The 20,328-nt window shown below is 40.7% G+C and overlaps 1 protein-coding gene across 7 annotated transcripts in view; it reads left to right on the top strand.

The window, feature by feature from the left end:
- The window catches only part of rgs3a (regulator of G protein signaling 3a), a 133,287-nt gene that overhangs the window by 28,384 nt on the left and 84,575 nt on the right, over window positions 1-20,328 (top strand). For 6 of the 7 annotated variants that reach the window (XM_069513464.1, XM_069513463.1, XM_020081849.2 and 3 more), the window contains 2 exons: window positions 6,781-6,848; window positions 19,714-19,795. In XM_069513464.1, the coding sequence (XP_069369565.1) occupies window positions 6,781-6,848; window positions 19,714-19,795 (150 nt within the window). Of the gene's footprint in view, window positions 1-6,780; window positions 6,849-15,077; window positions 15,919-19,713; window positions 19,796-20,328 lie in introns of those variants that run through there. The other variant, XM_069513466.1, reaches the window with a different exon arrangement.

Below are 20,328 nucleotides of genomic sequence, written 5' to 3'. Positions count from 1 at the left end.
GAGAACAGAAGCACAAAAACAGCGAAATGAATTCCCCTTCATTAATCTAGATGGTCATTAGGATGGCGTGGTACTTTTCGGAGATTAAGTAAGTCCACCCATCTGTGCGTATTTGTTCACAGGCATATGTAGATTTGTTTCTGTTGGTTTATTACTAATGAAAGAAAAATAGCGAGCGTTTGAGAAACTCTCCTCGCTCTACCTTTTTTTGTTGTTGTTTGTTTTGTTTTGCATACGGAGACAACTGACCCACGGTGACATGTACGTGTGTGTGTTTTTAACCATGTTCTAATACATTTCCCTCCAACAAGCTTGCGATATGGGTCAGGTGGACTCCATATGCGTGAAAGCAAAAACTAGCTGGAACAACCAATGGGCTCAAGCTTAAAAGTATGTCATCTGCTTCATACACACACTTGTTTCACTATTCATAATAGATGAATGGGGAGCCAGACACACTGTACACACACACACACACACACACACACACACACACACACACACACACACACACACACACACACACACTGTCAGGCCTTTCCAGATGGCAAGCTGTGCCTTTAAATCAGCAGATTAAATTTTACGCAATTCCATCAACTTTGTGTATGTGAGGCTCGGCCGTTGACATGGAGGAGGGGGTGTTTTCTATATTGTTAAGTTGTTCTGGTAAACACTGGTCGTGTGTGATAACGGGGAGCAATGTGTTGATGAGCGTACAGTATGTCTGACATACATACATCTGATGCTTTCTCTGAGGGGGTCTCATCTCCACTTGATCTGAAGTGAAGCATTTGACCCAGTAGTTTACACTCTGCTGCTTTGTTGCACTTTCTGCTCCTCTGAAATTGTCAGCAATTATTCTATGTAATATAAAAAACAAATTTTAGTTGTAAATTTGTGAAGAGAAAGAAAAAACCCCTTGTTTTCTTGTTTTTTCATGTCCTGCTTGAACAATGTACTGCGCTTGAATAAGCTTGGTTATTATAAAATTAAAAATAACGTTCCACCACATTATTCAGTCTCCACTGACACGGTGTGATCTCTCAACCTAACAGGTGCCGCAATACTAATAGGATGGTCAGAGACGTGTCAGTCAAGCACAGTCTGTACACGCCCACACAGTCCTCAGAGGATGTCTATTCAGGAAGATAAGTGGCACCAGTGTTGGTCGACCGTTGGTGTCATAAGACATTTATTCAAGTAGATTAGGAGTGAGAGCAGAGCGAGAGCAGAGCCAACACAAGGAGCTTTGCCTTTTGAAAATAAAAACTTAAAACCTGAGACCAGTCTGACATTTTACTAACAGATCTTTTTGTTCCGAAATATAATGTAAATCTCACAAGAGCTCCACTTTTATAAAAGAGAAGATGTAACTTCAAAGAAAAGAGGAAATTTGAAATTCTCATTTGATTTCATCTTCTCAGAGACAAAACATGAAACGGTATTTTAAATGGTTGAGGATTGACTGCAGGAACACTTTGTCCTCTGGGAAGTTTAAGGTTGATGGGGAAGGGGGCACATCCGCTAGACCACAGATGATGTTGGCACCTCTACTCTTCAACCTCTGCACCTCTTAAGTATGAATCTCTCCAGACTGCAAACTTCCAAATAGCACATTGTTCACTCCAGTGGGTGGACACTTCCATGTGTTAGGGTCGCAGTCAGTGAACCTCGACATGTTGAGCCTGCAGAAAGTGGGCGTAAGTAAGTGGCCAGGACTGGTCGGAGTGTGACTGCCAATATGGGATGCACTCATGTTGATACCAAGCATATTCCCATCCTGCTCTGCAGATATTTATAGCACGTGTTGCAGTACACACTGACAGTTCTGTGTGAGTGACACACAGTTCTCACAGAGAACATGCATGAAAGAATATAACAGCGTTAAGTTCAGTCAATATTCAGAAAAAATTATTTCAGGTTTTGCTTTTGCAACGACGATACAACAGCAGCTTTTTTAATGCTCTTAATTGTCAGCGTCGCCATAAAAATGTCGTGTGTAAAACACTGTTTACTTAAGACAACAGAAGGGACTCGGGGGGAATTCATGTGTAGTAATATTTATGATCTTGTTGGTGATTCCCTGCTCTCTTAGTTTAGAATAACTGCGTGATAGATACTGTGTTATGAGACAAACTAAGCTTTACTCTGCTTTCTACTTTCAAACGCCATTTTGGTGTTATCATTCAGCCTATGATCTGAAATCCCATTCCAGCCTCTGAATATTTCGTTCACCTCAAATCCTTTGAACAAATCCCCGTCAGGGGCAATCTACAAAACATTGACACTGCAGACATAATCCATTCTGGCTCTTCTGCTTTGCTCTAGACAGAAACAGGAACTGAAACGTGTCTGTCACTAACAGTGCTTAACATTCATCTGTCCGTTATTTAACAGTAATTGTCTTGTTCCATATGTTATCGTGGTGTAAATGACTCAGTTACTCAATGGCTGCACAGGTCAGGCACAAATATCTCTCATGCTCAATATTTACTATTGTGTCATGTTTGAAATGCACTCAGCTTTAGGTGCAGAGAACTCAAGCATTTCAAAATACAATCCTCTCAGGGATCAGCAAATTGTACTTACTTGATTCTTGTTGTTCTGGGTTTTTTCCGTCATGCTTGATGCACTTATTGTAATCGCTTTGGATAAAAACATCAGCCAAATGAAATGTAATGGATCAAACTGCGTGTAGTGAAGATGTATTATAAATTACCTGTTCATCCATTTTCAAGTTTGTATTACAATATGCATGCATGTCCTACCTTTGCTCTCTTCTTTGCATGACATCTAAGGGGTTGACAAAATAAATTAATATAGGAACACCTTATAATATCGAAAGTAACTCTAGTAACATCTTACTACTGCTTATTCATTTTTATTGATGATATCTACACATCTGCCAACTGAGTTTGAAAAGTTTAATTACCTCTGCCAGGGAAGTTTTGTTTTTGTCTGCTTTAGTTTTTTATTTGTTACCAGGATTATGCAAACTGATTTCCATGAAATTATTGTGGAGTGCTGGGGCATCACCCAAAGAAAAACCTTTTGAATTGAGCAGTGGATCTGAATCTACAGTTTTCATCTGCTTTTGTTTGTCTGTTTGTTTGTTAATTAGCATAATTACACAAAAACTGCAACTGATTTCCATAATAGTTTGTGCTGGAGTGGGGCATGTCCCAAGGAAGAGCCCGTTAAATTATGTAGCAGATCCTGTAAAATTTCTTTGACATGGCGAAATAGAGCATTAGCCTTGGTAGAGGTATACGCTTGTGGTCATTAAATTAAATCACTTGTATGCATGTGACCCTGGGTGACACTCTTGCTAGTTGCTCAGTTATCATTGTGAAAAGATCAGCATCCCCAGTGCCTCTCAGTCAGCCCAGCTGTTTTATGCATGACCTTTGGCCCAGATATGGAAAATTGGCAGCTTTAGTTTTAATAAACATGTCAACAAATCTTGAAAAATGGCTCACTGATGGTTTTATCGCAACTGATGACCGGTTGGTCTGGTGGATTTAGTGGATTATCCAGTATTAGATGTAAAATGGGACATATTTTACATCTGATGTTTGATTGAAAAAGAAAATCACTCCAATCTTTTGCTGGACTACTGAAGGATGAAGATGATTCCCATAGACTTAGGATAGATGTTTAGTATTTTGTGTGCATGTTGATCAAGCAGTCATGTGAAACTCAGTTAAACTAATTTCTAATTTATAGGATTGCAGTAAAGGATGTGTGTACAAAAGCAGACAGCGTTTCAGGCCACATCACAGTTAGGGCACAAATTATAGCTGTAACACTGTGCACAATAATGAACAACCTCATGAAAGAGAACAAATAAAAGAACTGAACTGAATCCAAAGGTTTTCGGCTGCTGCACACACTCCACATCGCTTCCCTCATCTGAAGGATCAATTTGTCCAGTGACCAACAAAAGCTCTTTCAGCCCGGTGATGAGCTTCAGATTTACTGATGTTTTCACCAAAAAGAGCTGCAAGGCTGGAGAGTTTGAAAAAGGACCCGCGACTTGAGTGTAATTGGGTTCATCGATATATCAGTAGAAGAAAACTCTTTAAATACAGTCAAAAGGAACCCTCATGAGCTCTCTGCTGTACCAATGTATCCTGGAATTATAATTAGGACACTAAAGCATACAAAAAAACAACATTGATAACTATTAGCCTAAAGAAACATTGATCAGTGAGACATTTTTGTCCCAATTGTCAACATCAATTTTTCTCTGGATATTTCCATCACTTGTATACGGTTGATATATTGATATGTACTGCCGGTCCATTACAATTTCTTTCTCTGTTGTGTTTACACAATCCTCTCCTGATACTTGAGGTGATCTTAAGAGACTCAGTAAATTGAAGCGGAGGAAGTCTTGGTTTTGCCACTCGCTACATCAAGTGTTTATTTGTTTGTTGGTGACAGGAGGTGAAAAGGGGGAGTGAGTGTCAAGTGAGAGGGGCAATGTTGGATTTGGGCAGAGTCAAGGACTATTAATGTTCTGGCAGATCTGAGACTGGCTGATTGAGACTGCCAGAACCTTTCTATTTCTTTCCTCTCGCCTTTTGCACGTCTTAATTTCCGCCCCACACCCCATCTGACTTCATTGTCTGCCTTTCTTTAAGTTCCTCTCTTTCTTATTCCCTTTTTTCTGACTACATTGCTTTTTTCCCCCCAATTCCGTGTTTCTCTTGTGTATACTTTTCCCACTGTCTGCTATTTCCCTCTCCTATTGTTCCTCTTTATTTTCCCTCATTTTTACGTCAGTCATTCTGGATGTTACTCATTGCCAGCTGCTTCACGTCTCTCTCCCCTCATATGCCCCATGTTCCCGGTGTCTTAGCCAGACAAAAGGCTCCTCTCCTGGGCTTGAAGCCAGCCAGGTTAGCCCCTCTCTTTTGCTGGACCCCTGGAGGCTTCAGATTCTTGAGTGACAGAATCTCTTTTTTTAAAAGCCCCACGGTTACGATGGCAACTGCAACTATAGGATTGGGCCTTTTTTTTCCTCTGGGATTAAACTCTGGGGTTAAACTTTAGGGTTAGGAAAGTAGAAACTGTCTCCAAAATCTAGATATACGTTCTTAAGTTTCTAATCTACTTGTGGACTACAGATACATTTTAAACTCTTAAGGTTTTTTGCTTGTTCTATACTGAATGATGCAAATATGTTGAAAATTATAACTTCTAGCTTTTACAGTGTTTCCCATTAACTATCTAGACCAAGGTGGCACCATTTTGTCCCGACACGGTTTCAGATTGAACCAATACTGTCATAATAACATAAGAGGTCTCTAACTTGTGTGCAGCACTATTTGCAGGACTATTTGCTGCGTGCTTGCTCATACTGTCGTGTTACCGTTGAGTGATGTAGAAGACATCTTAAATTTAACATTACTATTCATAGGAAATCAAATAGTATCAGACATTAATAATTATAAAATTCATAGAGTTTATCTATGATTTAAAACATTTTTTATTTTTATTTGATGTGTACATGGAGTCTTTTTTAGGTTCACAGACTCATTTGGTTGAGTTAAGGATTCAAATGAATTGTAACTTATCCACTTTGTTCCCGTCAAGATCAGAATTACTACAGCTGCTGGTCATTTTTGGCCATTGGCAAAATGACCAATGCTGTTGTTTTTCTTGGTGGGACAAAATACATGTTCTACTGCCAAGCTTTGTGTAGTCCTGTGTACTTTTATTGTGACTTGTAGTTACAAGAATAACTGGATTTCTAAGACCTCTCAAAGCTTCAGTTAGCGTCAGTCATCCGTAAAACAACAAAAGTGTTGCACCAATTTCAATTTAAACCATATATGTGAAACTATAATGCAGTGCTGTAATGTATTTTTAACGTCTAAATCTACTTGAGCACACATTTCAAGGTATTTGTGTGTATATAATGTTATTATTCAAATTTTTTGCAAGGCTCATAGAAGGTTGATGATCCACTTACATCCTTTCACTCATGTTGGGGCTGGGATTTTGGTTTGGAAGTTTGGAAAATAACATTTCACATTCTGGGGTCGAATCATTTCCATAGTTTGGTCATGGAGGTATGGGTTGGAGAGGGAGTACAGAAAGAGGACGGATACTAACACCAGGAGGATGGTGCTTGTGGAGAGGGAATGCTTTGGTTTGCTCCTTGGAAAGTTGTGCAGACAGAGGAAATGTAGAAAGTGGAAAAAAATAAGATATACCATAAAGTGACGGATGTAAACCCGTTGAAAACAGAAGGGAATGCAGTAAGAAGGAGACCGGGAGATCTGCATTGTAGCCCAAAGCTGAATGCTGCCTTTATGAGCAATAGTTAAAAGGACACTGAGGCGTGAGTCCCTGTAACCATAGCAACTTCCCAGGAGCCCTGTGACGGACAGATAATAGAGTGAGAGAGCAGTTCCTTTTCTCTTCTTCACCCCTCCCTCCCTCCCTCCTTCTCACTTGTTCTCACTTCCACTCCTCTCTTGGGCAGTTTGTTGGATCCTCACATCTTACGGGATTTTCCTTGACTCGGCTGGCCTGTTTTTTGCCTTTTATGTGCACTCTTAAGTTTGAACACCAGCCCAGCAAAGGCTGCTCCGTGCAACTGTTGCCATAATTGCTTGCTGTTATCTTTCTGAATCACTTTTTATGGACTCTCAGAACAATTTGGGGATTTTCTCTTTGTGCATCAAGAAAACTGTTTTGCGTTGGCACAGGGAGAAATGTGCTCCAAAGGCACTGTCTCAGCCCGTGATTCCTTTGTCTACATTTCAGACGCTGTGCTGTCAAACCATGGTGCTGCCCCCGAGACCAATCGCCCTGAGAATATGCAATGCTTAACAGTAAGTACCATTGAATATTTTTTACTTTCTGTGTGTCTGTGCAAAGTTTAATCATGTAGAAGTTTTTTTTCTGTTTGTGTGTGGGTGCCTGTCAACTTGAGTAATTGAAATATTGTCGAAGTTTAGTTCTGTATGTGGTTATTATTGTCTAATGGTACTTTTGCTGTACTTGGATGTTTTGGTGAGAATTTCTTTCCATTTTTGTTGATGTTTGCATTCGCTTCTAAGTGTTATTATTCATTACATTTGATGCTGTGCATAATGAATAAATAGGCCTATATACGATAATACGAAGTAGTTGAGCTGTGACATTGCACCATATCCAAAAAACCCATCATGCATAAACATGCCTTCGGTAAGACACTTACTGCACGGATTCCATGTTACACATTTTCAGCAACTATAGCAACTAATTGAGTCATGTGTTTGTGCTCCGAGCAGTGAATGGAGCAAGATGTCATTTCTTGAAAGACAATATATGTCAAAAGGCTCACTTGCATGTGAGTCACATGTGGAGCAGAATAATGGTTTGTCATGAGAAAGGGGAAAAGCGAAATGTGCAGTCGGATGTGAAGCCACTTTTCCTTATCTGTTTGTGGAAATCACAAATCCTTCCTGTTTTCTCCTCCTTCTTCTACTTCTAATCCTTTACATCTTGTGGCTTCTTAGTTTTGTTGTAATATTTCAAGTTTGATGTAGCTTTAAAGTCCATTTTCTCAATTTCCGCATTGCTGACTGTACGGCGTCCGTGCATTAATTATAAATGAATGTGGAAGACCACTTAAACTGTTAACAGAGACACAGGAGGATGACTGATGATATCTTCATGCATTTTACAGCTGTATGAGGAAATAATGATTATTTAAGCAGATTATTTAAGAGTTCAGGCTAATGCTGCCAATTCTATTGGAAACTTTCTGGATAAAAACATTCAAACATTCAAACGGCTGTAACCTACAATACATGCACTTGTTGGATAACAATTTGTTGCTTTGAAACAAGTGCACTTGCCAACATCCTTTAGCAGGCTATATAACTAGCTAGATGCAACCATTTCTTTTAGATGCAGGTGTTTTCCCTCTTCAGCTAACTTTCTGTCTCTTGGCTTTTAAGCTACAGTAATAAAGCAGGATTATTTACATCTCAGCTTTTAGTCAAAGACAATGCACTGCAGCATAAGAACCTGCTTTCCCCTCCAATAGATTCCTCAAGCCTTTTTGCCTTCTCAGTAATAAAATAATACAAGCCTTAAATTTTGAATGTCACTTTTTGTCGAACAAGAGGCAAGGTTTTTTTTATTACTTAAAATGGAACAAGAAAACTTTAAACAATCAAGATAATGAATTCCCTGATTTCAGACTACACTTAAAAATGTAATAAGTAGCTCTACCACAGCTGTTTATGTTTATGTGATTTGTTATATAAGAATAATAAAAAGAATGATAGCTCTTTTTATTTATACAGAACTTTTAAAAGTCCCGTATTATCAGATTTCCTTGTCTGTCTAGGGTCAATATATACATTATGTGAGAGTTCAAAGTTCTTAATCCAAAGAGAAATGTGGAAAACGACATCAGTCACTCCTTTTCTGTGCTTCCTACGCTAAGCTAATCATTTTGCTTCACATTGTTTTATGAGTCCGTTTAAAACCATTATTATTTTGGCTGAGTGAGGACTGTAAACTTGCTCTCTCTCAGTTTAGTGATGGTATCCATTGCCTGGAGTCTATTGCTGCTGCAACTGGTAGAGTTTACCTCGCCTTGATGTTGCCGCTATAGTCTCTCATCTGCAGTCCCGATAAATCCCATTCAAATCAACATATGGTCTGGCAGTGACGGAAAGGTAGACAACTCCCTTCTCCTGGTAATCCACTCACCGTGTTCCCATCTTGCTCTACCAGCTGCCCGATCACTCACCTCCCTGATGTCCCCGTTGATCTTGGACTCTGTGACCATGCACGCTCCCCTGGCTGGCCTCAACACACAATGTTCTTGTTTGAGCTCTAGAGAGAAACATGAGAGAGGAGAGTGAGAGTTTTTTTAAAACTTAAAACCACAAATATATCTTCTGGATATCAACTTTTGAATAAAACACTGCAAATGTGTGAGACATGGGACCTTTAAAGGCACTCGAAGACACAGATAAACCATTAGCCAAAAGAATTTATAGACAAAAACAGATGTGGGGAAGAGATGGTATTAAAAGTAAGTGCGTAAAAACGAACAAATACATTAATAAATTGTTGATGGCGTCGTGTCTCTGTCTTTCAACCGTTTCTCTGTCACATCAAAGATAATATTATCTTGTTGCTTATAAATGCTGCATCTTTTTGCATGTTTATGTTGACACCACAGCTGTGGATGGAGATTTATAACTAATACTTACTGGATCCCGAGTTGGCACATTTTCCAAGTAACTGTCATGGAAAATTGACTGTGGCTTCTGTTCCCACACGATGCCAACACAGTTAATGCTTCAGCAAAATCACTTTTACAGGTTCAGATGTATGTGTGACGGGGGGCTATGTTTAGATAGGGGCTGTCCTTATTGAAAATCGGAGAGAGGGGGGAAGTCAGCTGGCACTCATGAGGCATATATTATCTCCCTGTTTCTTTGATTCTTGATCCATCTGTAACCATGGGTATGGAGCAGGCTACATGAATCATGAAAACTGTATACAAAGACTCAAAGAGATGGTTATCGAACAGCTTTAAAGCCAAATGCACGTTATTGTCGGATTATAGTGCAGCATTTTGTCAGTAAAAAGACAGCGCTTCAGTGTAAGCAGGAGCCTAATAAAACAAACTGACAGTTCCTAAGTAAAGACTCCGTGGAAACCACAACCACACATAGCTGAGTCTGCCATAAGAGAAATGCCCCAGTCTGCTCCAAAAAAGCTCACCACAAACGAGAAAGAATTCACATTCACACATTCAAGTGTAGCCCCGAACATTCAGCTTTCAATCATAAAAACTGCTCAGAGGAAACGCAAACAGCAAAACGAGTGATCGAAATCGTTCGATTAAATGTATAAGCAGAATAGGAAGACAGCTTAGATTCGGTGTGTTATCAATATTACAGTGGATTTTACCATTATTGTTGGTGATATTGTTTTTGAATGAGCCTCACATAAGAAGAAAAAAAAATTCTCTGAGGTGTTAATGGGTTCAGACCCCAGCAGGTGTTTAACAGCAAAACACATCAGTTAGGTAGCCTGTGTACTTGAAGTGTTGATGAGTCTTTCGATGTCCTGCAGGGTCATTTAACATAAGAACAATTTCACCACAATAAATCTTTGCCTGAACAAGATTCAAGGTTTAATCATCAACGTACCTTGTAACTGAATTCAACAATACTGCAGATGAATAATCATTCAAAATGTATTTTAAATAACATTGTAACATAAAGGAATTGGTTTGTTTTAAATCACTGAACTGTGAGGGATTCTACAAAAACTAGAAACTAGGCACAAACCAATCGTCCCCTTGAATTCTATCTAGCTGCACCAAATTGCATACACTCATAGATAACTGTTCCCCCATAATCCATGCGCTATTACCTGGGAAAATTTTCAAAATGTCAAAATGCAGTCCTTATCAATTTCTTCCTTCATGTCCCATCCTTCCACCGACTTTTGTGGAACTCTGTTTTTTAGTTTTTGTGGAGTCCTGATGATAAACCAAGCAACAGGCGGGTAAAAACATAACCTTCTGTGGTTGAGGTAATAAGTCAATTCTTGCAATGTACATGGACTTGTTAAAGAAATGTGATCAGTATGACTTCGACACCCGGAGCGGCTGACATTTAGGCCGATTCAGCAGATCAGTGTCTCAGTGAAACGTATCCGTGTTTCTTTTGAAAGTTGAAACACTGCAGGATGTGAAATATGTGGAGAAGCAGTGCTCACACGCAGCGACAGTAATAAGCTTGACTGGACAAGATTAGACAGAGGTGCTCCATTTACTTATTCCACACACTCTTCCTCTCTTTACACGTAACGCACATCGGGCAGAAACACAAGTCACAGGTCATTTATCTCCTAAACGTTGTGTTAGTACTCTGACACATCCCTTTTGTCATTTTATTTGATGCACTGCACTTGGCACAGTTTATCTTCAGCGAGATGTTTAATTCCTGCCATACAGATTCATCACATTCCTGACATCAACCGACTGCACATATAACTGCACTGTAAATACTGTGTCCACTATGAGGCCCTTGAAGTCACACGGAGGGTAAAGAGATGAAGAGCAGCGTCGACATGGAAAAGTTCTACATGTGTATTTGTGAATGCTCCTTTCCCCTCTCCTTCCCCTTTAATTCTTGTTCTCCCTCTACCTCTTTATCTCCGGGTGAATCAGAGTAACAGATGATTGTGTGGTTTGTGTGGGACAGTCTCAGGGGAGAGTTGAGGGAGGGGGGGGGAAGCACATTCACAGACTAAATTAAGGGAGAATGGAAAACCTTTCAGACTTTCTTCTCTTTTCTGTACTCATTTTCTGTTGCCTTGTCCCTGCTCCCTTCCAGACCGCTGCGTATGTCCTCCTTCACCATTGTGGCCTCCCCCTCCTCCTCCTCGTCCTGCTTTTCCCTCTCTTTTTTTTCTCGTTGTCACCCCATGGCCATCACCCATGCAGCACAAAGAACCCAGTGGTATCATTAACTGCCCACTCTTTACCTACTCAAACATTTCGGAGTTTGATGATGACCTTACACATGAATCATTTCAGTGATTTACACTGGGCTCATTTAAGGCTTTGGACACTTCAGATGTCGGTGAAGATAATGCTTCATATCCACAAAGGAATGTCCCTCAGAAAACCACAAGGCTATTTCAAGAAGCTTTTTCTCCATTCGCCGTCTACGCTTTTACAGCTTTCCTCTGCATTTATACTTAAAATCATTGTTCTTTTGTATTAAGATAATTCCCCCCAAGTTCAGGATAAATTATGCTTTAAAAATGTCACACTGAATGAGCTCTGTTATTTAGCATTGTGTGACTCACTGTGAGCTGTATGTCCCTTCAATATATTTAAAAGATCTGGCGTTACCATGGTTTGCTTTTTAAGATAATAGGCAGGGGATTGTTGGCATTTGGAATAAATACCAGCCACAGTCACGGGGTGAAAATTTGTGATGGGAAAATATTGACCTCCATTTTTAATCTCTGCGATATTTGGAGCATTTGTGTAAGCGAAGGATCCAGTGTATTTTATTTGATAGCACTATAGTACATCTAAAGTGCATTTGTAGATATATATATTAGTAAAGGTTCAATGTTCTTGTCAAATAATATAACACAGGTAATCACAGGTTTTTTGACCTGTTGACAAAACTATAAAAGTTTAATAAATGCAGAAATCATTACTGTATTTTATTATTTTAATTTGGTTTTTCATCTGCATATATTCATTCTTGACAAGAATCAGCTCAAACATCATTGAGAGTATGTCCAACGTCTGAACTACAGATGATAAATGTGACATGCACCACAACAACACTTCATCTGCTCAGAGGCAAAGAAAAAAAAAACCTGCTCATGTCATTGGCAAGGAGCACAGAGTTCATGAATATTAACAATAGTTGTGCCCTGGGTTACATGTCCCCCTGCATCACTTTGCTTGTCAGCTAGCATTAGCTCCTAAACTGTCTCTGAGAAAATGGTTCTGACACTCGTGTCTGACGGGAAAGATGGGAAGGAAGGGTGAGGCAAACTCAAAAGAGGACAGTGAGGTTGGATTTTTTGGCCGGTGTCTCAGAATAAATGAGGAATGGTTAGTTTTATTGCCAGGACGTATTCTTTTGTGAGTATTTAAAGCCCAGGGCCCTGGCTGTCCCTCTCCCTCATCTGTTCTTTCTGGATGCAGGATGTATGCGTGCCTATCCTCATACCCTCTGCTATTCTGTATCTTTTACTGCCAGATACCAGAGTATAAGTGGTGTGTCCATATGTCAAGACCCTGTGACTCTGAGTTGTGCATTTCAGCTACTCAGTGTGTGTGTCTGAGTGATTAAAGGCTACAGACATTTATTCTACTCAGGGTGAGATTCCTTAGCTCTGTGGCTTTAGAGATGACATCGTAGGTCGTCAGCCCATTGCTCACTTTGGTACGGATTCTTTGACAGATTGCCATCATGTTTTTTTACACATGATGAATTTTACAAGGGGTAGATGCAGCCATTAAAGTATAGACAATGAACTCCAAGAGACTAACTCCGTCCCACTATCCCAATTTCCCGATTGTGAACTCTGCCATCTTGTGCCAATGACAGTCATTCAGAGCCAGAATCTGCGCAGTCGTGATCGTGGAGTGTAGTGAGGTCCCAACAGTACACATCCTCGACCAATCAGGTCTCAGCCGCCATTCATAACGTTTTACCCCAATTTTATAGCATCAAATAACTAACTAAAACTTTTATTGTCAGACCGATTTTAGCATCGTGTTTATGAGCACTCTGACATTTAGCATGTCTGTGCCTCGAGGATCTTTGCAGAGCTCCTGTCACAGCTGTGCATTCTGCTTTTATTTTACTTTTATCATTTGCATCCACATTCTAGTTTTAAATCCCTTTTTTGATGAATTGAATGAATTTGTTTCCACAAGTGTCCCACTCTTTACTTTTTATATTTCTTTCTTTTATTATTTCTAGTTTGTCATTCACTTGTAAAGTGTGTTGAAGTACAATCTGTGCATTTCAAAGGTGAATTGACTTGACTTAAACTAATACTCGCATCTGTGGAGGCTTAGCCTTTGTCTGTTGCGTTTCTACTGTACACTTGTTATGAATCGTTGTGCTTCTCTTCCAACGTTTGTATAATAAGTGCAACTTGAGCTGTGACCCTGAACTTGGCCTTAGACCCAACTTGTGTGTTCAGTGGCGTGAAAGACGCCTCCTCCTTTGATAGCTCTTTATTCAGGTCAGAAAGAGAGAGGGAGGCCGACAGAGAGATGCAGAGAGATCCCACATCACTAACCAACTGACTGGCTCCTAGACGAGCTTTACAAACTCTTCTTTCACTCTTTTCCCTAAGACATGCTTTCTTCTTTCCCTTTCTTCTCCCCCTCTAATCCGTCCTTCTGCCTATTTAGAGGTGAACAGCGCAGCGTGAAAGGGAGAGAAAGTGTTTTTTGTGTGCTTGACGGGTAACCCTCACCCTTTTGAAAAGGCAAACAGGGAAAAGCTGCCATTACTACTTGCATGAAGGGATCTTAAGACAACGGCCTTTTCTGCCACTTTATTCGCATTGTAGAGGCCAGTGCAGCGTCGCTCCTCGTTCACCCCTCTCGTCCTCTGTCACTTCTCTGTCCATGTGTCATTCCATGAGCCAGGCACCTAAACAGTAAAAAAAAAAAAAAAAAAGGAGAGGAGGCCAGCTGGGCATCAATGGGAGTCGCTAGGGGTTAGCCTGGCTACTGTTAGAGCCATAATTTAACAAGCTTTTTCCTGCACTGCCGCTGAGGTGTTGTTGTTATTTTTAAGCAGATTACCACCCCTTTCCCAGGCGTACAGATATTGAAAACAAAAATAATGTTTGGACAAGTGGAGGAGGAGGGGGGACTGTCCCGAGTTCACAGACCTGTGAATTTCCGTACCGTGTGGTTAGAGCGCTGAGGGGGAGCAGCGGAAAGGAAAAGCGGAGGAAATATGGAAGTCGAAAACATAACAAACAAGCATAATGTCTGGACGGAGACTGGAGTGTGGGAGCTAAGGTGGGAAAGGTCTGATGAGGTAGTAAATTTGATTTATTAGTGTTTGTATGTGTCGACGTATGTGCTCTTAAAAATACTTCTATCATAATCTTTTGGTAAATGTGGTAATTTTAAGTTGTTATAAATTGTCCTAAAAGCGAATAGTAAAAATTAAATTAAAGTAAAAATCCACTTCCAATGGTTTTTAATACTCCTTTCTGCTCAACCACTCCTAATAAAAATCCTGTCTCACTCACTCTTATTCATACCCGTCACACTTGTGCCACCTACGTGAGTCACTACAGTGTATATTTGCCAAAGACAGAGCTATAGCACCTCTCTCAACCTCATAGTGTGGACTCAGGAAGTAAACTGGCCTTATCGGGGGCAGGCACACAAAGCTGTCCTGGCTGTGGGGTGGTGAGGTATGCACAAGTGCATGTGTATGTGTGTAGAGGGGATGGGGGGGGGGTGGCGGTGGTGGGAGGAACTTCCTCCTATTCTTCTGCTGTTGAAGAGTTCCCATGAGTGCCCCAGCCAGGAGCTACAGTGTGGCCCGAGCAGGCTGAGCCAGCGCCAGTCTCGCCTACATGACGCCGCCACCACCGCTGCATACTCTCAGACAGCTGATCTGAGGCTCTACTGCAAGCGTTCAGGCCACAGAGCAAGAAGCTGGACACTGTCTTATGGGACAGGGCCAATGCAAGAAGAGGGAAGAAGAATGAAAACCTAAAGGAAAGGGATCATTGAACTTGACTTTCAAAAGAAATCACGAGGGAGACGTGAAGCTTTGGGTAAAATGAGGGGTACAGACGTAGAAACTTGCACACTGGAATATTCATTAATGACTGGAGTTGTCGCAAACAAACCTTGAATGGACAAGAGTGCAGCTGGAGTTCAGTTTGCAGAGTGCTGCCACCAGGAAAATAAATCTAGGCTCATTTGAAGAAAGCTGATGCAGAGCGACAGCCAGTTTGGCTGAAAAACATCTCCAAGGACCATTTTTGTTATACTCGACAGATTCCTGTTTTTCAGCAGAGTGAGAAACAATATTGCTGTCGGCAACCATCTACTGCTGGACTGCACTGCCACTTTAGCCGCTCTTGTTGGCTGCCGTCACTGCTGAGATGATCCATAACACCCTGAAGTGCTCCCAGCCTCTGGAGCACAGCCCCAGGAGCACACACTCACCCGCACAGAGGAGGCTGTGGAGATACTCGGGCTGCAGAGGGGGCGGCCAGGTGGAAAGTCACCGTCGCAGTGTGTGTGTGCTAGCTGCGGACTTGAACGCTGGGGAAGGAGGAAGAGGAGGAGGTGGAGGTGTCGTGCACACCATCCACGGGCTGTGCCACCTGTGCATTGGATGTAGGCTGCCACAGGTGTGTCTTTTTCAGAGAGAGGAAGATAGAAAAGGAGAAAACGTGGGTCGAGCGCACGGTATCAACCAGTGATTGTGTGAGAGAGAGACTGGAAGAATGAATTAAGGCTTGGAAAGTTACAATCTCTGCGGACTGCTTTCATAATTGATTGGCAGGAGATAAATTGTGTTCTATAATTTATAAACGGCATAAGCAGAAAAAGCTGCTCATGAAAAATTAAAATGGTAATATCTCTGTTTGCGTACTGTCACATCCAAATATTTTGCCTTCGCTGAGTGGGAGAAATTGCACTTTCAGCTGCGTGCCCAACAGCTCCGGAAAGGAACAACAGCCTGTAAGCGAAACGAAGGAGATTTAGAGGATGTTGTTCCTGAGAGGTGAAGAGCAGCTCTCTCTGTCCTTTACATTATTTATCCTTCTCATGGTGAGAGAAGGGGCTGATGGAGGGAGAGTGGGAGTGGATGAGACGAGACAAATATTTGCTGTGACATGAAGTGATGCCACATTGTGCACGTCTGAAATGCACATTGAAAGAATAGGAAACCAAACATGACACTGGGGTGGAACAGCTTATTAAGACTATAACAGAATTAAAAGACTGCAGCAGCGACTCAGAGAGAATATTGACTGGGTTAACGTGACCAAAATGCAGCACGGCACTTCAGTCCTATGTGCGACTGCAGTGTCTTAGTCACTCAACATACTGACCCAGATAACATTGTCTAACCACACACAGTACAGTTGATCTGCTGTGTGCACTTGGTAGATTTTTATTAGTTGTATGCACACCTGTTGGCAGTGAATGTTATCTCTGCTGCTGTGTTGGAAGGCAGACAAGACTTGTACTGAAATCATCCCGGCAGGATTTATTTCTTTGCTCCCGGCTTCATGCGGTCGTGTCTGAGAGGATGGTGGTGCACCGAGGCATGAATGTAAAAAGGGGAAAGCTTGGTCACACAGGCATGAACTCATACACACACGGGTTTTCCCCCATTGGGATACAAGAAAGTTCATATTTTTGTATTTTCTTCTTCCGCATGCCGTTTGATTGAATAATCGATTTATGGAGAAGACCCTCCTCATTTAATGCATCCTAAGAACGTTTTCTATTAATTTATCTTCAGAAAATTGTCTTGAGGATGTAGTAAAAAAAACAACCAGTTAACTTAAAGAACAATTGTACCAATGTATTATATTATTCTACTGTTCTCTTGAGATTAATCCCTGTTTTCTTTTAGAAGTAGGAAGTGGGGGGGGGGTGCTGCTTTTCTTTGGCAGACCAGAGTGAGTACAAGTGCTTGGACTCCACAAAGCTCACAAATTGAATTAATGCTGTAAAAGCTCTGGAGTTTGGATGAATCATTTGAAATTAGGCAGCTCAGAGAGTTCCTCTTGAAAAGGAACACCATGTCTGAAACATCTTTTGTTAAAAAAGAGAGATGGATAGATCTCTCTCTCTCTCTCTCTCTTTCAGCACAGTTAATTTGAGCTTTTTACCATTTTCTTAAATTGCATCCTACACAACGTTCTCGTTCTGACTGTTTGCCTTAATTCCACAGAAACGTTTTTTAAATCCCATCTGTTCCACAATTTGTCTTTTCATCTGCTCTGTCACCACCAGCACTGCCCTCTTCCACCACTGTTTAATCCATCTCTTTTGTTTTTATCCCAGTTTATCGTTTTTTTCCATCTCTCTCCATCTCATTTTCTGAACATTATTTTCTCTCTCTCTCTGGTTTAGTCACACAGCCAGACTCAAGGATGATTAGTTTGTACTCGGCCTTGTCTTAATACAAAAATATCAAAGCAGAGCACGGCCACAGGTTTAGCAAGTATAATACTGTCTCTACTTATTTTAGGTTCAGTTCTGAATTAGAGTAAGAGTTGTGTGTCTGTGATGTTTCAGCCTCAGAGGAATAAGGTCAAAGCTCTTATCATTAAAGTAGCAAGCATCACAGATCATAGACTAAATTAAGATGGACAAAGCATCTCAATTTCCTCCCACTCTCGAAATTAAGATAAAATATCCCAGATACAAACACTGCCATCTTGCCTATTTGGACCTAGAGTCTGCACAGTTGCAATCATGTGATGACACTAAGGTCCTGTCGACATGCTCGACCAATCACGAGTCGGTCTCAGCTGTCAGTCAGGATGTTTCACCCTGTTTTTCTATCATCAAATGGTTAAAACCAAACTCTTGAACATCAGTGTGATAAGAACTGTTTGGCTCATATCCCAACAATAATATGGAGGAGGCCAGATTAATTAATTGCATAAACTGCAACCAGCCACCAGGAGGCGATGGGGATGCTTCGCCTTCACTTTGTGGGGCGCTGTCATGTCGTCCATCTTTGTGTTCAGTCTGTTTACTTGCTGCAACTGAATGAATTAACCTAAGAGTAGATGAAGTGTCTGACTCATGTCGTACATGTAGATTAAAAACAGAAGACCGCAGTTGTCTTTCTGTCTCTAGCGTGACCATTATATTTTCAGCTGTGTCACTTCAAAAGGAAATGGAGACAAATAAGAGCTGCTAAAGAGAATAGAAATGTGGTTTTAAAAAAAAAAAAAAGAGGAGAAAATGTGTCCCCACACAGTTTGACATAGGGCACAGAAAATCAGTGGACTATAAGAGACCACAATCGTACCCGACATTTTAGGGTCATCATGAGCTTCAGGCCCCTGAATAAGCCCTATTATTTCTCCCTGTGCTGCATCTTGCTCATGGGTAGACTTTGTAATTTAGCAGGATATTCTTGTAGCTTTCCTGTGCTAGAAAAAGATAGAGGGATGGCGGGGTTGTGTGTGTGTATTTTGCGTGTTATGAGCTGTGGTTGTCAGCAGATAAGGTTGGAAAGTGAGATGTTTTGGATGGAACCTTGTTGACTTTGGCTCCGAGGTTCGAGCACAGGTACTGAATGACGCTGTCGGGGTCAAAGAGAAACACAATGGGAAAGAGAGATCAGCATTATCTGTGTGTGTACTTGGTGTGTTGATCTGGTGCATTGGAGTAGACAAACACTGTCTTCGTGCCTCGATGTTGAGATTTGGCACATTTTTTGCATTGCTGATTGGATTTGATGAATTGATTCCTGCTAAATCTGTCCTCACATTTGTTTTTTGAAACTAAAGACTTGGATTATTGGAATTGGACACTAGAAATACATGTCACAACAGTCTGACGTTAGGCAGAGATGCAATACATGACAATCTTTACTCTCCTGTGGGAAGCTGCTTATCTCTATGTTTAAAAAATATTCTGACAATAGATTATAAACTCAGTTTAATGACGGCTCATACATTACTTGATATGAAATTCTTTTAAATGAATGTTTCAGGATTTGTTACTTGCTGTGTGCCAAGTGCTCTATATTAGTAATTGTTGTGTCTATGACTGTTAAAAATCTTTCTTTATTGTTGAAATTTGTACATGTTATTGTGTGAGAGACTTTGTGTTTCAAAGCGATATACGTAATCTGCTTGCGTTAGAGACTGCTACAGAACCTAGAACACCTTTTTCCATCTATCAGAGTTGTATTTCACATTATTTCAGCTAATTGAATTCACCGGGTTTCTTCTCTTATGAGTTTTAACAGGAAGTAGACGCCGGAATCCAAATCTACTTCATCGTCCTGTAGGAAGGGAGTTTATTTATTTTTTTGCCAGCATGTTGCCTTTGGTTTCTCAGGCAGAGGGAGAAAGAATAAGATTGTATCTGTGTTTAATGTAATAATTTAATGAGTGTGTGTGTGTGTGTGTGTGTGTGTGTGTGTGTGTGTGTGTGTTCTGCAGGTGACCATCCTTCGAGGAAAGGATGGATATGGCTTCACCATCTGCTCTGATTCCCCTGTGAGGGTACAGGCTGTTGATCCAGGCGAGTTTGCATGCACATGTCAGTCTCCTGGGATCTGTCTTTCCAGAGAGAGGCTTCGTTGAGGTCTTTCCTGTTCTGCTCGGTCGTAGGACCTAAATACCTTAAAGACGAAACAAGCTTACTTTAACTTTTACTTAGTGCTTCTCATTACAAATTCTCATTCATACACCAAACACCCAAAATCATGCAATTCTTCCTTTAAAAGAAGCCAAAACAAAATGCTTTGCCAAAGATGTTAATATTGTTTGACTAGGATTCATTTTCATTCGCAGGACTTTCAATTGAGTTTTAGTTTTAATATTGATGACATGACCTAATTATTGATTTCCCCAACCCCCCCACTATTCCAATTTAAAGTTACTAGACTGTGTAAACAATATGGTAATATTTTATTTTACAGTGAAGGTTGCTCTTGTTTGTAATCTGATGCATGCACCTCATACATCATGAAAGTTTCATACACCACCTGTGGGCAATGCTTTTTTTTTTTTCAATGCATTAGCATTAAGGGGCTGACTCAGTCAGCAGGGTGT

The sequence above is a fragment of the Paralichthys olivaceus genome, chromosome 18 (genome assembly GCF_024713975.1).
Source record: "Paralichthys olivaceus isolate ysfri-2021 chromosome 18, ASM2471397v2, whole genome shotgun sequence".
Taxonomy (NCBI): Eukaryota; Metazoa; Chordata; class Actinopteri; order Pleuronectiformes; family Paralichthyidae; genus Paralichthys; species Paralichthys olivaceus.
This window is presented reverse-complemented; position numbering and strand designations above follow the sequence as displayed.